The sequence below is a fragment of the Schistocerca cancellata genome, chromosome 12 (genome assembly GCF_023864275.1).
Source record: "Schistocerca cancellata isolate TAMUIC-IGC-003103 chromosome 12, iqSchCanc2.1, whole genome shotgun sequence".
Lineage (NCBI taxonomy): Eukaryota > Metazoa > Arthropoda > Insecta > Orthoptera > Acrididae > Schistocerca > Schistocerca cancellata.
The window spans coordinates 167781503-167799581 of record NC_064637.1 but is presented as its reverse complement, the minus strand read 5'-3'; the positions used below and the strand labels follow the sequence as shown (position 1 = coordinate 167799581).

Sequence of the window (18079 nt, the reverse complement as noted above, 5' to 3'; positions counted from 1 at the left end):
AAATACGCTGTTGTTATGTTCTTTCACTGAACAATATAGAAAACGAAGTTGTTTCAAGGATAGGAAACAACTGAAACAACTCACTAACGGTTGCATACAATGACATAAGTTTCTACTTTCTCAATGGAAAGTAAACAAATTTACTTGTATAATAATCTTTGCTTCTCTGGGTGTTCTGGAAAACTACTGCAAACACACGCTGGGACATGTTTTATTAGATTCAACAGACCAGTAACAACAAAATAAATGGAAATTGTGCTTTACTTTAACCTCGTACAGTTTTGCAATGGCTTCATATTAGTGAAGTTTCTAAATTTCAAGCAAAATCTGATATTAGCCGTAACTTAACATTTGTGAACGTTCGTTATATGAACTTTTTTCTTTGGTTTTACTTGCAGAATAACATATTAAGATATCTGCATATCTTCGTAACTCACCCTGTATAACCTATGTCTGTGAATGTTTGTGAGAGCACTGAGTAAAAATTTGAAGTAATTCGGTCAAGAACTTTCCAGGAATTTTGGCAATACACACAGAGGTGACAAAAGTCACGGGAACACGAATGTCCACGAACGATTGTGAGTAGTCTCGAAGCCGCCGAACAGACCGGAGGACCCAGTCTTTTCAAACAGAGACCAGACCTTTATAGAGCCGCCACCACCTTGCACAGTGCCTTGTTGACAACTGGAATCCACGGCTTCGTGAGATCTACGCTACACTCGAATCTGACCAGGCCATTAGGGTTACGAGCCCTGGAGAGGCACTGCAGCCGATGCCGTGCTGCCAGCAAAAGCTCACGCATCGGTCTTCTGCTGCGGTAGCCCATTAACACAAAATTTCACCGAATTGTCCTAACGGATACTTAGAGGCTTGTGTGCCTCAGCGATACAGATGGCTGTACCGTAGGTGCAACCACAACGGAAGTGTATCTGTTGAGAGGCCAGACAAACGTGTGGTTCCTGAAGAGGGGCAGCAGCCTTTTCAGTAGTTGCAGGGGCAACAGTCTGGATGACTGACTGATCTGGCCTTGTAACACTAACCAAAACGGCCTTGCTGTGCTGGTACTGCGAACGGCTGAAAGCAAGGGGAAACTACAGCCGTAATTTTTCCCGAGGGCATGCAGCTTTACTGTATGATTAAATGATCATGGCGTCCTCTTGGGTAAAATATTCCGAAGGTAAAATAGTCCCCCATTCGGATCTCCGGGCGGGGACTACTCAAGAGAATGTCGTTATCAGGAGAAAGAAAACTGGCGTTCTACGGATCGGAGCGTGGAATGTCAGATCCCTTAATCGGGCAGGTAGGTTAGAAAATTTAAAAACGGAAATGGATAGATTAAAGTTAGATATAGTGGGAATTAGTGAAGTTCGGTGGCAGGAGGAACAAGACTTCTGGTCAGGTGACTACAGGGTTATAAACACAAAATCAAATAGGGTTAATGCAGGAGTAGGTTTAATAATGAATAGGAAAATAGGAATGCGGGTAAGCTACTACAAACAGCACAGCGAACGCATTGTTGTGGCCAAGATAGATACGAAGCCCACACCTACTACAATAGTACAAGTTTATATGCCAACTAGCTCTGCAGATGACGAAGAAATTGAAGAAATGTATGATGAAATAAAAGAAATTATTCTGATAGTGAAGGGAGACCAAAATTTAATAGTCATGGGTGACTGGAATTTGAGTGTAGGAAAAAGGAGAGAAGGAAATGTAGTAGGTGAATATGGATTGGGGGTAAGAAATGAAAGAGGAAGCCGCCTGGTAGAATTTTGCACAGAGCATAACTTTATCATAGCTAACACTTGGTTTAAGAATCATGAAAGAAGGTTGTATACAGGGAAGAAGCCTGGAGATACTAAAAGGTACCAGATAGATTATATGATGGTAAGACAGAGATTTAGGAACCAGGTTTTAAATTGTAAGACATTTCCAGGGGTAGATGTGGACTCTGACCACAATCTATTGGTTATGACCTGCAGATTAAAACTGAAGAAACTGCAAAAAGGTGGGAATTAAGGAGATGGGACCTGGATAAACTGAAAGAACCAGAGGTTGTACAGGGTTTCAGGGAGAGCATAAGGGAACAACTGACAGGAATGGGGGAAAGAAATACAGTAGAAGAAAAATGGGCAGCTTTGAGGGATGAAGTAGTGAAGGCAGCAGAGGATCAAGTAGGTAAAAAGACGAGGGCTAGTAGAAATCCTTGGGTAACAGAAGAATTATTGAATTTAATTGATGAAAGGAGAAAATATAAAAATGCAATAAATGAAGCAGGCAAAAAGGAATACAAACGTCTCAAAAATGAGATCGACAGGAAGTGCAAAATGGCTAAGCAGGGATGGCTGGAGGACAAATGTAAGGATGTAGAGGCTTATCTCACTAGGACAGGAAAATTAGAGAGACCTTTGGAGATAAGAGAACCACTTGTATGAACATCAAGAGCTCAGATGGCAACCCAGTTCTAAGCAAAGAAGGGAAAGCAGAAAGGTGGAAGGAGTATATAGAGGGTCTACACAAGGGCGATGTACTTGAGGACAATATTATGGAAATGGGAGAGGATGTAGATGAAGATCAAATGGGAGATACGATACTGCGTGAAGAGTTTCACAGAGCACTGAAAGACCTGAGTCGGAACAAGGCCCCCGGAGTAGACAACATTCCATTGGAACTACTGACGGCCTTGGGAGACCCAGTCCTGTCAAAACTCTACCATCTGGTGAGCAAGATGTATGAAACAGGCGAAATACCCTCAGACTTCAAGAAGAATATAATAATTCCAATCCCAAAGAAAGCAGGTGTTGACAAATGTCAAAATTACCGAACTATCAGTTTAATAAGCAAGATACTAACACAAATTCTTTACAGACGAATGGAAAAACTAGTAGAAGCCGACCGCGGGGAAGATCAGTTTGGATTCCGTAGAAACACTGGAACACGTGAGGCAATACTGACCCTACGACTTATCTTAGAAGAAATATTAAGGAAAGGCAAACCTACGTTTCTAGCATTTGTAGACTTTAGAAAGCTTTTGACAATGTTGACTGGAATACTCTGTTTCAAATTCTAAAGGTGGCAGGGGTAAAATACAGGGAGCGAAAGGCTATTTACAATTTGTACAGAAACCATATGGCAGTTACAAGAATCGAGGGACATCAAAGGGAAGCAGTGGTTGGGAAGGGAGTGAGACAGGGTTGTAGCCTCTCCCCGATGTTATTCAATCTGTATATTGAGCAAGCAGTAAAGGAAACAAAAGAAAAATTCGGAGTAGGTATTAAAAGCCATGGAGAAGAAATAAAAACTTTGAGGTTTGCCGATGACATTGTAATTCTGTCAGAGACAGCAAAGGACTTGGAAGAGCAGTTGAATGGAATGGACAGTGTCTTGAAAGGAGGATATAAGATGAACATCAACATAAGCAAAATGAGGATAATGGAATGTAGTCGAATTAAATCGGGTGATGCTGAGGGAATTAGATTAGGAAATGAGACACGTAAAGTAGTAAAAGAGTTTTGCTATTTGGGGAGCAAAATAACTGATGATTGTCGAAGTAGAGAGGATATAAAATGTAGACTGGCAATGGCAAGGAAAGCGTTTCTGAAGAAGAGAAATTTGTTAACATCGAGTATAGATTTAAATGTCAGGAAGTCATTTCTGAAAGTATTTGTATGGAGTGTAGCAATGTATGGAAGTGAAACATGGACGATAAATAGTTTGGACAAGAAGAGAATAGAAGCTTTCGAAATGTGGTGCTACAGAAGAATGCTGAAGATTAGATGGGTAGACCACATAACTAATGAGGAAGTATTGAATAGGATTGGGGAGAAGAGGAGTTTGTGGCACAACTTGACCAGAAGAAGGGATCGGTTGGTAGGACATGATCTGAGACGTCAAGGGGTCATCAATTTAGTATTGGAGGGCAGCGTGGAGGGTAAAAATCGTAGAGGGAGACCAAGAGATGAATACACGAAGCAGATTCAGAAGGATGTAGGTTGCAGTAGGTACTGGGAGATGAAGAAGCTTGCACAGGATAGAGTAGCATGGAGAGCTGCATCAAACCAGTCTCAGGACTGAAGACAATAACAACTACTACTGTATACACAAGTGCCACTGATTTCAGTCATTAAGTGAAGGCCGTTGGCCACTGCGTTGTCTGTGGTGAGAGGTGACGCCTGAAATGTATTCACTGCGCGTTCTTGACACTGTGGATATTGGAATAATGATTCCCTAGTAACATCCAAAATGGAATTTCCCGTGCGTCTAACTCCAAATACATTCTGCGTTCAGAGAGTGTGGATTCTCATTGTGTGGCCATAATCGTGTCGAAATCTTTTTACACGAATCACCCTAGTACAAATGACAGCTTCACCAATGCACTGCCCTCGTGTTCATGATACTACCGCCATCTCTATATATGCAGATGGCTGTCCTGCGACTTTTGTCTTCCATTGTATATATTTATGTACCATGTCCGTCTGTATGTTTATTAGAATGTTATGTAGAAATTGGAAGTAAATCAGTCAAGAATTTTCCGAGATTTTCGATAATAATATGAAACTCTTCTTGTATTTATATGTTTGTGTGTGTTTATACGTAGTGTTTGTCTGTACAAACATTTATTAGACTATCGTGTAAAAATTTGAAATAAATTCGTTAACTGCTTTTTGAGATTTTTGATGACAGCGTTTCTTTATATAAATGTATACTCTGAGGTGACAAAAGTCGTAGGCTAGCGATATGCAATTATACAGATGGCAGCAGTATCGTACACAACGTATAAAATGGCAGTGCATTGGCGAAGCTGTCATTTGTACTGGAGTGAAAGTAGTGAAAAGGTTTCCGACGTGATTGTGGCCGCGCAACGAGAATTAGCAGACTTGGGGGAACTGGAGTTAGATGTATGGTACGAAATCACTGGGAAATTCAATATTCAGAAATCCACTGTGACCAGAGTGTGTGCCGAGAATACCAAATTTCAGGCATCAGTTCTCACTGCGGACAATGCAGTGACACAGCCTTCCGTTGATGACTGAGAGAGATGGCGTCTGCATAGAGTTGTCGGTACTAACAGACGAGCAACACTACGTAAAATAAGCGCGGAAAAATTTAGTGTTAACAGGCTGTAGCAGCAGATGACCAAATTGAGCGCCTTTGCTAACAGAATGACATCGCCTGCAGCGACCCTGGCACGATCGGACGAGTCCCAATTCCAGTCGCTGGGGGAGCTGAGGGTACGGTTCGAGTGTGGCGCAGGCTCCACGAGTTGTGAATGAGGCACTATGCGAGCTGGAGATTGCTCCGTAATGGTTTGGGCCGTGTTTCTAGGATTAGGTCCTCTTATCGGACTGAACCGATCGTCGACACGAAATGGTTACGTTTGGCTGCTTGGAGACCGTTTGCAGCCATTCCTGAACTTCGTGGTTCCAAACAACAATGGAATTTTTGTGGATAATAATGCGCCACGTCACAGGACTAAAAATGTTTGCGATCGGTTTGAAAACACTCTGGACAATTGGAGTGAATCGTTCAGTGACCGATACGAAAATCCCGTCGAACATTTGTGGGACGCAATCGAGAGGTCAGTTCGTGCGTAAAATCCTGCAGTGGCAACGTTTTTGCAATTGTGGACGGCTGTTGTAGTGGGACTTTGAATTTCGCCGCGCTACACTCGTTCCCTCAGATATAAATTATACCGTCGCAGCTGTACGAGCGCTCGACGGCAGAGAAAATATATAAGAAAATGAAGGTACTAAAATTGTAACTTTTTTATTTTTCTACCCGCTTTTGTCTTTGAGAGCGGAAGCTTAACTTACTTATTAGCTAGTCGTGGTCGGATTAAGACGAAAAAAACTCGTTGATGTGCAGACGTATTGTGGAAGTTGGTATGAAATTCGGAGGATGGAAGTAGCGACGTAAAATAAATTGCATTCAATACCGAGATTGTTTTGATTTGTATAAATTAGTGACGATTGCAAAATTTCGGAGCAGCTACGACTTTTCACGCGGAAGTGAAGCAGGAAATTTTTGGAGAACAAGTCCTGGAGGCCGCACGAGAGAAGACGTGATAACATGGTAAACAATGAACTCCTATTTACGCCATTTCCCCCTGTTAATCACATTTTGTTATTCTCTGTTCTCTTTCAAATAATTTTTGTAGTGGAAATTGGTTTGACTTTTGCTCAGAAACGCCCCAAGGACCACCCCAACAATAGCTTTTCCGAATCACGAAGTCCGACTTGCATTTCATTCTTTCCCTTTTTCACGGTCATTAACGATTTTAAAAACCCCTTTTTATTCACGATTTCTTCCCACATTTTCAACCTTTTCTTTTCTTCCCTTTTTCTTTTTTATTAACCACTACACCGTGGAGACAGCCCGGCTCAGGATTTCCGGCGACGTCGAGTTGCCGAACTGTGCCGGTCGGCAGGAAGTCCGAGGCGTCCTGTCACTTTTGTCACCTAATTATAGATATGTTATGAAAAGAAAAAAGTGGTCATTGTGAGTGAGAAACAGCACGAGAAAGTGGAAGAGAGGAGAAGCTTGACTCTTAAAAAGTACGAGTACCAATTCGTACTGGACCTCGTGCGATGGGATACTGTAATGAGAAAACGTGAAAGTAAAATAACGCTGACTAAACAGTGTGCTGACATAGCCAGCATATACGAGTCACTTGAAGCACCTGTTCTGTGCACTAAGTTGCTGAACTCTTTAACGTTTTCCCTCATGAAATCACTTTTTACCAGAAGTAATTGGCTTCTTCAAGATTCCACATTCTTGGTGAATTTCTTAAACATATTATTTAGTCTGAATTATTTTACTTTCGCATTTATTTATTCCAGATTATTTACTTTCGATAACTCCATTGCTGTGAACATAGCCAGGACTGGGTCAGGGGGAGGTCGTGCGATTCGGCAGTCCAATTTTATTGTTATGTTACAGATTGTTTGATGCAGTTTAAACATACTGGTAACACAATTCTGGAAAAATTCCAGATGTACATTATCCGTGATTTCCCTAACTTGCCCCTTTGCGCGTCTATTTACTGTCGGGCTATGCACGTAAATCTGGTTCACAGAACCCATTGGAATGGTTAGTTACATGTTCCGTAGATCATCTGAATGATTCTTTTATCAAAATGATGTGGAATTAGTCAGTTTACAGAATATGTACACATGATTAGTGTTCACAAATTAATGAAACATTATTTTTTTTGTCCTACTCGTGTAACTACACCTAAAAATGAGATTTCCATTTTGTTTTAGTGACTGTCATTTTTTAAGTAGAAATTCATCAATGGAGTAGGAGGAGTTGTCCAGGAAAAATAGTTTTAAGTTAGACTTAAAACTCGCTTTGCCACCTATCGTATATTTTATGTTATTGGGCAAATGATCAGAGATTTTTTTGCTATATATTGAACTCCTTTCTGAGTGACTGACAGCTTTAGTAATGGGTAATAGAGATCATTTTTCCTCGAGTGTTGTAGGTACGAACATCGCAACTCTTAAATTGTGATGGATTATTTCTGATGAATTTCATTAGCAAATAAATGTATTTTGAAGGCTTAGTTAAAATGTCCAAGTCCTTGAAGAGGTATCTATGTGAATTCTGTGGGTAAGCACTAGAAAAATGTAAATGCAATGAAAAATCTGTGAAAGAGCTAGAGAAAATAAAAAACAAATAGGTTACTGTTTGCCAGAGAGAATTCCTACTTTAATGGTAGCAGAAGCAGAAACTTGTTCTGAGCAAAAATATAAACTAACTGCATCTGATGTAGGTATTTTGCCACCTGACGAATGAAAGGTAACCGAACAAAAGTCTGATTCTGATGGAATCAAAGTGATCCTGGGCAATTGCCATATCCTTTTAATAAATGTGCTTAAGCCAGAATTGTTAGAAAGGGCATTTCAGATATTGACTTTTGAACAGTTCAACAGTTTGTAAAGAAACAAAGTAGAAAATCTGCCAAATGCTCCAACAACAAATCTGAAGAAAAAAGAGATTTCTTAGTGTGAAGGGGACACCAATGGCCCTTGTAGTCTGGTCCCTTCACTCCCAAAAACCGACCTTAGCGTGAAGTGACAGACCCGTCGTCTGGCCGTCACGTTCCTCCCGACGTGACCCGTTGGATTGCTTCTCGTAGGGCTGTGGTATGCGATAGAAACGGACAATGTTCCTACAGAACACAGTACGAAGAATGTGGCGAGAAATTTAATACAGACTCGGTATTCTTCATACTGCAAGTGGTTCACCTGTAAAGGTGCACTGACGATTATGAAATAATTCTTTGAGATGCTGTAACATATGGTGGAATTTTATTATCATATCTACTGTAGTTTTTCCCCCCGTGTGTTTTAAAGGGATGCCCTAGATTATTAATGTCTCTGTGAACAGAAGCAAATTATTTGAAGCTGCTTATTATTTCTACAATGTAACTTTCCAAAATGTCATAACTTGATGGCATGCTACATTTTGTTTTAGTTTCTCTCTTGAATTATTAATTGTCTTTTTATCAATATACTCCTCTTCATTCAAATAATGTTTTATGAAATTTGGCAGGAGATAAACAAAAGAGTAAAGGTAACAACTCTGAATAGTTGAGGCACTTAAATAGTTCACACACACACACACACACACACACACACACACACACACACAAAACTTGCACGTCTACTGCTCCACTGTCTCATCTGGCTACCTTGTACTGGCACTACAACTTGACTAGTGTGAGGGGGTAGAGTGGGTGAGGGGAGGAGAAATGAGGTGGGGAGCCGGGGGGGAGTGTCGGTGGAGGGTGGCACGTGGGCCGACAGTGTGGCTGGCATCTGTGAGCTCGTTCTAAGTGGGATGGGGGAGTTGTGCACGATGATGTGGGGGAGTGGGTCGAGAGGAACAGAGGGAAAGGGAGATTGCAGGGAAGACGGTGTGGTGCAGGGCGAGCGAAGTCAGTATCACGGAGCAGGCAGGAGGTAAGTGTGGGGCAGGGGGTTAGGAGAGGGTGAGGCCGGGAGGATCGAGTGACCGGGGGACGTACTCTGAAGACAACTCCGACCTTACGCGACGAGCTGGTGTCGGGAGTGGAGGGACATTTCGGACAGTACGGGCCACTCGTACGAGTGGACGGCCTGTCGCCTGCCTCGCCCGTGTAAAATGCCATGCGGAAATTGCGGCAGAGCTCGGCACGACCACTTTCGAGGCGGCCTCGTCGGTAACGAGATAGGATAAACCTGTGGTGGGACTGGAGGGGGAGGCACCGAGTGGTTTCATCGGACAGGTCCTGCACCTGGGTCTTCACAGAAAGTAGAGGTCACGAGTGGATGTGGGATAATAAGAATGGACCGGGACGTGTCGTAGATTGAACGGGTACTGGAATACCACTTCGGTAGGGGTGGGAAGTACCGTAAGATGCCTCTCATTTCTGCACACGACGACAAATCTTTGAAGCCCTGCGGAGTATAGTCGTAAGCTGTTCCGGACTGGGTGGTGGTGGGGTGCTTTTATGCTGCCAATTGCTAGGGGTGGGCAGATGATTAGTGATGCGAGTAGGAAATCTGTGTGTCAGCTCTCGTTTGGAGGGGGGGGGGGGGTTTGGGGTAGTGATGTGCGTGTGAACTCCAGAGTTCTGGGTGAGGGACTACTTGTTCCTGCAGGAGATCCACTGCACTCAATTTGTTTGACTGTGTAATGTGGTTTCACGAGGTCCTCTGTTCTTTGACTGTCATTCTTTCAGGAGATGGCACCTTGTGGGCCTGTCAGTTGTACAGTTGTGTCTCCGTTTTGTAAGGATCTCCTCGTGCAGCGTGTGATTCCAGTGCTGGAAGAATATGACTGTGGCGACCACTATTTTCGTGTGAGGTAGGGCAACACAACTCAGTTGCCAGGTGAGAGATCTTCTACAAGAAACTGTCAGTAATTATCGCACCGTCTCTCGGCAATCTCGAGATGTGTGGCTTTCCAGATCCTCTGACCGAAATCCGTGTGACTTCCGGTTACGGGGATATCTGAAAGATTGTGTCTGTCGGGGATGTATCCAGACTCTTTCCGATCTGAAGGACAGCATACAGTGAAATAACACTCCGATGACACTGGATACACTGCGAGCGACTGTCAATCGTGCTGTGTAACAGATGCAGCGTGTTGCCGAATCGGGAGACAGTATTCGACAGATGTTGTAACCGTATCGTAATAAATGTGCCAGAACCACCGTTATCCTGTACTCGATCATTCCTCTCCTTTCCCTTCACCCACATCACATCCCGACTGCTTACGGTACCATATTTTCACCCGGTGGCAGAAAGAGCAACTATTAATGCTTTTGCATACTTCGAGAGCACACTGATCGACGAACGTACTGAGAACGTTTCAGGGTCCCAGCAGTGCGTACAACCCGAACGACAGCACTCGGAACTCTGTCAATTTGTTTGTACCCACTCGGTATATCTTCTTAACAGTGAACGATGTGAGGAACTAAAGTCATTTATTTAATAAAAAATAATTACATAGAATAATACACTCACTATAAACGTACAGATATCGTGCATCGGTTTCACGCACGTGGAGAGCCACTTCGGGGGAGTATGCGAGTTTGCCGCACGGAACGGCCATTTCTGGGACTTTGCAGGAGGAAACACTACACGGATGTGGATATAAGTATCCTGCAGATGGGCGTCTTGCCCTAGGTACGTGCAGACTCATCGGGAATTGTTATATCGACAGTACTGAAATGTTAAAATGGGAGCTAACCTGATAATGATTTTGTCTGCTGAGCATTAACATAAATGATTAGTGCAAATTATTGAAATATCTACGGTACCGTAAACCTCGAGTGTGGCTCTGTGTCACCTGCACTTTCTTCCGAATAAATGTCTATCGACAGTTCGAATTCGCTCCACTACTTCTACTGATGTTCCTAAAAGTGACTGGATGTTGGAACACTGTGGAAGTACTTCGTGCTGGCTGGCCATACATTAAGTGGGATGATGTACAATTATTTCCACGCCACTGGACTGTAGCACCTCTTATACGATGCTCCGTTCCTACTGCTTTAAGACTCCGACAGCTGTCACCGGCGCAGCATCTCCCTCTGTTCTGCAGCAGTCATTTAATGCGGCTATCACTGAGATTCGATCCACGCTACAGTATTCTGCGAAAGGATTTCTCGAAACGCAGTCGGCGTCCTCGTGTCTGTGTACCGCAGTGCCCGTGTCAGTCGATTGACCTTCTGGCTAGTCGGCCGGCACGGAGATTGGTGTCGAGTCACGGTGGTGAATGGTTTGTCAAACAGAGGTGGCCAAAACTTGTCGATGCCCCGAAGAAGTCCGAGGCTCTCTTTCTCAGACTTGGAGAGTACTCCGGAAACATAAGCTATCACCTTTTCGGCACCTTTCTGAATTTTCACTAGTACTGCACCTATCCCAAAACTGCTAGTGTCAGTGTATAAGTCCTGTTTCGGCATTCGCTGCTAGGACTGGAGGTGGTGTGAGGACGAGGAAATATCTTTGTTGCACCTCATTCCAGGAAAATTTGGCACCTCCCTGCAGCATTTCTTGCAAGTGATGTGTCTCAGAACAGAATTCCTTTGTGAATCACCAGTATTACGTGCACATTCCGACAAAAACTACTCGCAACTAGAATTTGCCGAGGAGTCAGAATATCTGTCAGTGCTCTTATTTTCTCTGCATCAGTATGCACTCCATTGTTTTTCACTAGAAGCCACAAGATTTTTATTTCTGACTGCGAGTAGGCACTTCCTTAGACGCCTGCGGTTGTTGTGTGGCTTAAATGCTTTTCTAGTGTCATAAAAAAAATCAAGTGTGTCATCCAGACAGTAAAGACACAGCATCCATTTAAGCTTGAACTGCTACCCTGAAGAAACGTTATTACCGGCTAGTGTTCAACAGAAGATCCCAAAGAGAATGGCAATAGAAAATCACTTTAGAGTACGTCATCAATTCTGATGAAAACAGCACACCACTTCTGAGCTGTGGTTGCCTGACTGACATATCTGAAGATTACGGTGAAGATATCGAGAGAAGATACTGACTGGGTATAACACCATACACGGATGACACTACCCGACTAGCGTATCAAACAGATTTTCAAAGAATAGTGTCAATAGGCAATCATAACATAATACAATCTACCTTCTTAGTTGAGGAATCAGTAGAAACGATTAGCGGTGTTAAAATATATTGATGTACAGTTGTGATCTCTCAAGATCAATATTGTAAATCAATCCACAATATATAAGAAAACTTCTGAGTACACTACAATCTTTAGAGATGGATTCTCTAAACTAATGTATCTTCGTTGGGCCTATACTTTGGTAACAACAACTTCCTTCAGTAATGTAACACCACAGTTTTATTTAGGCCATTAGTGTTGAAAAGAGTATGCAACCTGTACGCGTACGTTATATGCAACAAAATCAATCTGACACCGACACATTGGATAAATAGTTTTTTTCTTTTCAGAAGATTTCCCGCTCCGCCTCAATTCAACACCCAAATAAAAACTCACAATCTTGTAATTCCAACTCGGCAAATCACAAATTACTGCCCTACTTATAACTTCCGCTCAAATAAATGCCAATATAGATACAAGTGGGACTCTCAGTGCATAGATGCACAAAATATTACGTACCCGAGTATTGCAATCTGTAAGTCATGTTTGCTTACAAAAAAAAAAAAAAAAAAAAAAAAAAAAAAAAAAAAAAAAAAAAAAAAAAAAAAAAAAAAAATCCTATATCAGTGCCCTGTATTTGAAGAGGATTAACATAAAAAGGTATTTCTTTAGATACTAAAAGAAATCGTTATTTCCATCAGAATGTTAAAGAAAATAATTAACGACACAAAACGCCTATTTGCGATCAGCTGATCTGATAGACTAATGTCTACTGTTTGCATATTGTATCGATGTGATAAAATATATCTTTCCTACCAGAGGCAGTTAACTTCTCTGACAGCTTAAACTTTATATCGTAACTGTCAAAATTCAATCTTATGCTTTTCTTTTCACTTTAGAGAAAAACGTTACTAAATATTTCTCTTCAGAAGTATTTGTATTATTATTTCTGCATTTAAAATGCTCAGAGACATTGACACAAGAATATAAGTAGTATTAACTAACTACACAATAAGTTCGTACACCAGTGGAACTTTGATTTTAGCCGGCCGGGTGGCCAAGCGGTTCTAGGTGCTACAGTCCAGAATCGCGCGACCACAGGTTCGAATCCTGCCTCAGGCATGGATGTGTGTGATGTCCTTAGGTTAGTTAGGTTTAAGTAATTCTAAGTTCTAGGGGACTGATGACCTTAGAAGTTAAGTCCCATAGTGCTCTGAGTGATTTGATTTTAACTTAACGATGAATGTTAATTTATTGTCCTTGAGGAATGTTACACAATATTTCAGTCTTTTATGTTTCAACAATTTCAGTTGTTATGTAATCTTTTGCTGGAAAAGATTTTTAAAAAATCCCCATTTTCGGTATTGAATAATAAATCAAAAATAAAGAAAAACAAATCACTAAGTTCCATCGCCACTTTTGTCCCTTTATGAAATACTGTACAAGACTCAAACCTCTTCAGGCGTTGGACATTCGCGGTTACTAATCCTTTTTAAAATATCTTTTTCCAGCAATGTAGAATAAGAACTGTTTTTAGTATGTCCGGTAATTGTTCACTTTACTTACTGTCCAATAGTAATGTCATCACTGTAAGTGCTCACAATTATTGAACTCACAATTGCTTATTTCAGTATGAAATGGGAAGAACAACTATTAAAATAGTATAAATTCTTTAGGTGAAATGACCAGGATTTAATCACACAGTCGTATACACTCTCCACAGGGGTTAGCAGTCACAACCACCAACAAATATACCATACATATACCGACTCCTATCATCAAAATAAATCAATATACGACTAGGCTTCACTTACGCTTGTCGTCATTTTCTCATCAATTGATAGGTTCGCGTATTTTACAATATAGAACTACTACCCCGAAGACAACAAAAATTCAACCAAAATCACCTTTGTCACTTTTCAACCCAAACAAAATTTATTTTGAAATTAACTTCAGATACTACACTGAACCTCTGTTTAACTTTCTAGGACAGCCCTTACTTTATAAACCATTTGGAAGCATCTTCACATTTCAATCAACGTAAGAACAATCTCCGACTGAGAATTATTCCCTTTTTTACAACGAACTTTATATGGTTGTTCACTCACCTTAAGTGAAAACAGACTTGTCTTCTTCAGAATTAAAGGAAAACATGAGCCTTACGTAAGTGATGACAAATTTCAAACTTTCCAATCAGGGTAGAATCCAATATTATCTCGGTAATTTTCCTTTCTTTACGTATCAATGTAAATATGTAAGTTAGATCATAAATTCTCCTACTGCAAGATATAATATTAATTAGGTGTCAAACGCCGAATTGGTGTCCTAACCATGAACAAATGACGAACTCTGTCTACTTCAGACATACTACTAAAATTCTTATTCTTTTACATCATTGTTGTTTTAAATGATTAACTCTTCTTTGGCCTTCTGTATTCTTTTTTCTTTAGACGCCAGGACGCTGTTGTACCGCGATCGGCAGCCAAGTCCACCACTTTGTCGTGCGCTCTATAACATATAACAGAATTCCTTTTAACAAATAAAATTTATATATTTATTATCCAACTACCTTGCGTATTTTGAGGCTACGTACATCTTGTGCTGATAAAAGATGAGCGAATTTTTCTCAGGGGCAGCACAAGCTATTGACCATCGTACATCGGTAGGTGGCTAGAGTGTTACGTAGTTCAAAAGCCATAACTTTGAACTCGTGGAGGCCATCAGGAATTATGAAGTCTTTTTTCTCAGCCACCTTCCTCAACTGTGAGTTGCCAGTAGCCTATCTACATGTCCATAGTTAAGAAATACTTTGCTCCTTTCAAACAGTCTAGGGTGTCAATCAGTGCTTGTCAATGGATAATCTTTCTTCATTATTCTGTTCAGTCGTCAGAGGTTGACAGAAAAACACTATGGGCCACTCTTCTTCTTCGAAAGGACTAAATCAGAGGATCAGTGACTCGGAAAGTTCAATGTCATCCTCTTGCAGAGTCTTCTTGACTCCTTCCCAAATTGTCCACCATTCACCTGGCGACATTTTATACGATCAATGACCGACTGGTACATAATCTCCATTGTCGAGAAGGTGTTTTATGAAGAGCCACATGGTATGTCCACTCCAAATCTGGAAGCACCTGGAAATTTATACAGAATAGCTATCACTCACCCACCTCGTTCCTCGGTGAGGCCAGGCTGTATTGGCAGTTCGGTAGTAGCTTCCTGTCTTGCATTGTCTTTATTGGTAACGAGGAACAATTCGTCCCTGACACTGAACTGCCCTTCCCGAACTGGTTTACCTACACCTACGCATATACCTTTAGGGACAAGTTTTGGCCACTCGTGTCAGTTATCGATCCAAAACTCTTCTCGACCACCTACAGTACATACAACCGTCCCCAGCAAGTAGATTTTCTGTGTAACGCAGAGTAGCTTTTTGTAATTGACAATAGCTTCACAGTTCAACTGAGCATTTCGATTGACGACTGGAATTCATCTTGTTGACGATGATGTAATTACGTCACTGATGGCAAACAACCCTGCAGAGCATTCTCTACTGTGTGTGCTCATTGGAATGGCTTCATCGATCTGGTGCTCTGATCTTCTACAGTCTATGACTGCTTGTTGTGCCTGCAAGAAGTCCCATCCGAGAGTATTATTATGACTATATTCTGTTAAGACAGCGAATTCAAAGGGCTGTCTTCTGTCACTGATAGTTCTTCTAGCAATGCAGATTCCTGTCAGGTGGACATAGTTCCCATTTGCAACTTTAAACACAATCACTTTTGCATAGTGGAACATTCCTTAGCTGAACACGGTAACATCTGACATTAAAGAAAAGGAAGCCCTCGATTCGACCGTCAGCAGCTCGTGGTCTCGCGGTCGCGTTTTCGCTTTCCGAGCACGGGGTCCCGGGTTCGATTCCTGGCGGGGTCAGGGATTTTCACCTGCCTCGAGATGACTCGGTGTTTGTGTTGTCCTCATCGTTACATCGTCATTTGTAAAAATGGCGAGATTGGACTGAGCAAAGATTTGGAATTTGTGCGGGTGCTGATAACTGCGCAGTTGAGCGCCCCACAACCCAAACGTCGTCACCGTCTAGTCGATCGTCACCCAGACGGGTCGGCCGTCGACGGTGGCTCTGACGAGATTTGCTGTCGTGTCGGTGACTGTCGTCCGAGGAGGATACGCGTCTGTAGCTGCCTCACGTCCAGAGGCGGTCGCCACACTCTGGTTTCCTGGAGTCGCCAGCTGAGTGAGCAACTGCTATCTCTTTGCAGTGATTGGGAACACCCACGGCGTGTCAGGGAGCGAACTCGTCCAGAATACGGTGACAGGCTTTGCACCGTAGATAAATTGTAACTGTCTGAAGTTGACCATTTTAAATGGACTCATAGTTGTCAAAAACTTTCCATCTTTTTCTGCAGTAGCATACGACCTGTCGAGGGCATCCACAACGGAAACAAGCTGGCGTGCTGGTCTTCGGTGGAGGACTCTGTTTACCTACGTCGGTCAGATGCTAGGATGTCATTTGACAGTTCTCTGTTCTTTGGTGGAGAACTCGGATTACCTATGTCGGTCAGATGCTAGGTTGTCATTTGACAGTTGTGGCATTAGTTCAAGTTGGCAGAGTCCATTCCCCCAGCAATGTTCGACTAGTAATGGAGATTAGTGCTAAAGATTGACACATCTACACCTCTCGCTTGACATTCTGTACCACCTCTCGAGGTATGGCACTGACGTTCACGGCTGCTATTCCTCGTGTCCGACAGTTCTGGCTGCCGTACGGTGCCGTATTTCTTCTCTCACAATCTGGCACACGAGAGAAGCGAACTTACGGTGGTCTTCCGCAACTGCCACCGGAACCACACACCGTCGTATTTCGTCAATTTACTGGCACTACTCCTCTGTTGTCCTGAATCCTTTACTAGAAGAGCTCAGTACGTGTCTCCTTTGACTCCTATCGAGTGTGACTCTCTGCAGTTTCTATCATATTTGGAGTCTCGATGTGGCGCAGGCTCTAAACGTGCCGTCTATCGACCGTGTCGTTTCTCCACGGTGTCAGGCCCTGTTCTCCAGTTGTTCTTTCACTATGTGGACGTGCTGCCAATTATTGCCTTCAGTTGGAATTGTCTCAGATCGAACCTCTCACTCGTCTTGTTTTTCCAAAGCACTGCAGGCTTTGCCGTTCGAGGAAAAGTACACGTTTGACAAACACGTCGCACCTTTCCACCTACTGTACTCAGTGACTCGCCGGAATTCTTTCGGCAGTTTCACTGGGTGGTGATGCGCGTATCCAGGAAACACTGACGTGCGGCCAACTTCTCGCCATCTCGGAACCCGTCGGCCTTCTGAATATATACACCTCAGAAACAATGTACTGCTCGAATTCTGCTTACCGTCCGTGTAGACGGTGACTTTTATATTGCCTAATTGGAGCCAGGGTGATGTAGATGTTTTGAAGTACCGGGCAGCATTGAAACCACAGTCAAGTGCAAGTCTGGAGGCAGAGTTGTCAGTGAAGTAAAACACGCAGAACTGAAAGCGTGTTTTGAACTGAATTGTCACCCGACCCTCTGAGCTTACAATAAATGTATATTTATTGCAGGACACATGAGAAACAGAAAACAGTCCTTGTAAGTTATTTCCTAACCATTTTGCTTATGTTCTAATGTCACTGATTATATACAACTGTATAAGGAAATTAAGTGTGGTAAGTACTCTTTGACACTAAAATTCCTTTTCCACCGGGTGGTCTTTGATTTTCTTTGGGAAGTTAGCACTATCGTGCAGGTGTTTAGGCAGACTACTTAGTAATCTGATATACAAGTAATGAAGTTATTTTTCGAGCACTGTCAGTTGGTCAGACATACTTTGTATACGGTTCTTCCATTGTTCGTTGCAGGTGGGTACACTGAGCTTCTAGGCGGTCTGTGCAGCTACTCGTACGAACACTGAATATTCC

The 18079-nt window shown here is 42.3% G+C and overlaps 1 protein-coding gene across 1 annotated transcript in view; it reads left to right on the top strand.

The window, feature by feature from the left end:
• Positions 1-18079, top strand: part of LOC126109690 (protein disulfide-isomerase A5) — a 177111-nt gene extending 159032 nt beyond the window's left edge. The window contains exon 10 of the mRNA XM_049914747.1: positions 18020-18079. Coding sequence (XP_049770704.1) covers positions 18020-18072 — 53 coding nt within the window. The 3' untranslated portion in view covers positions 18073-18079. The remainder of the gene's footprint in view (positions 1-18019) is intronic.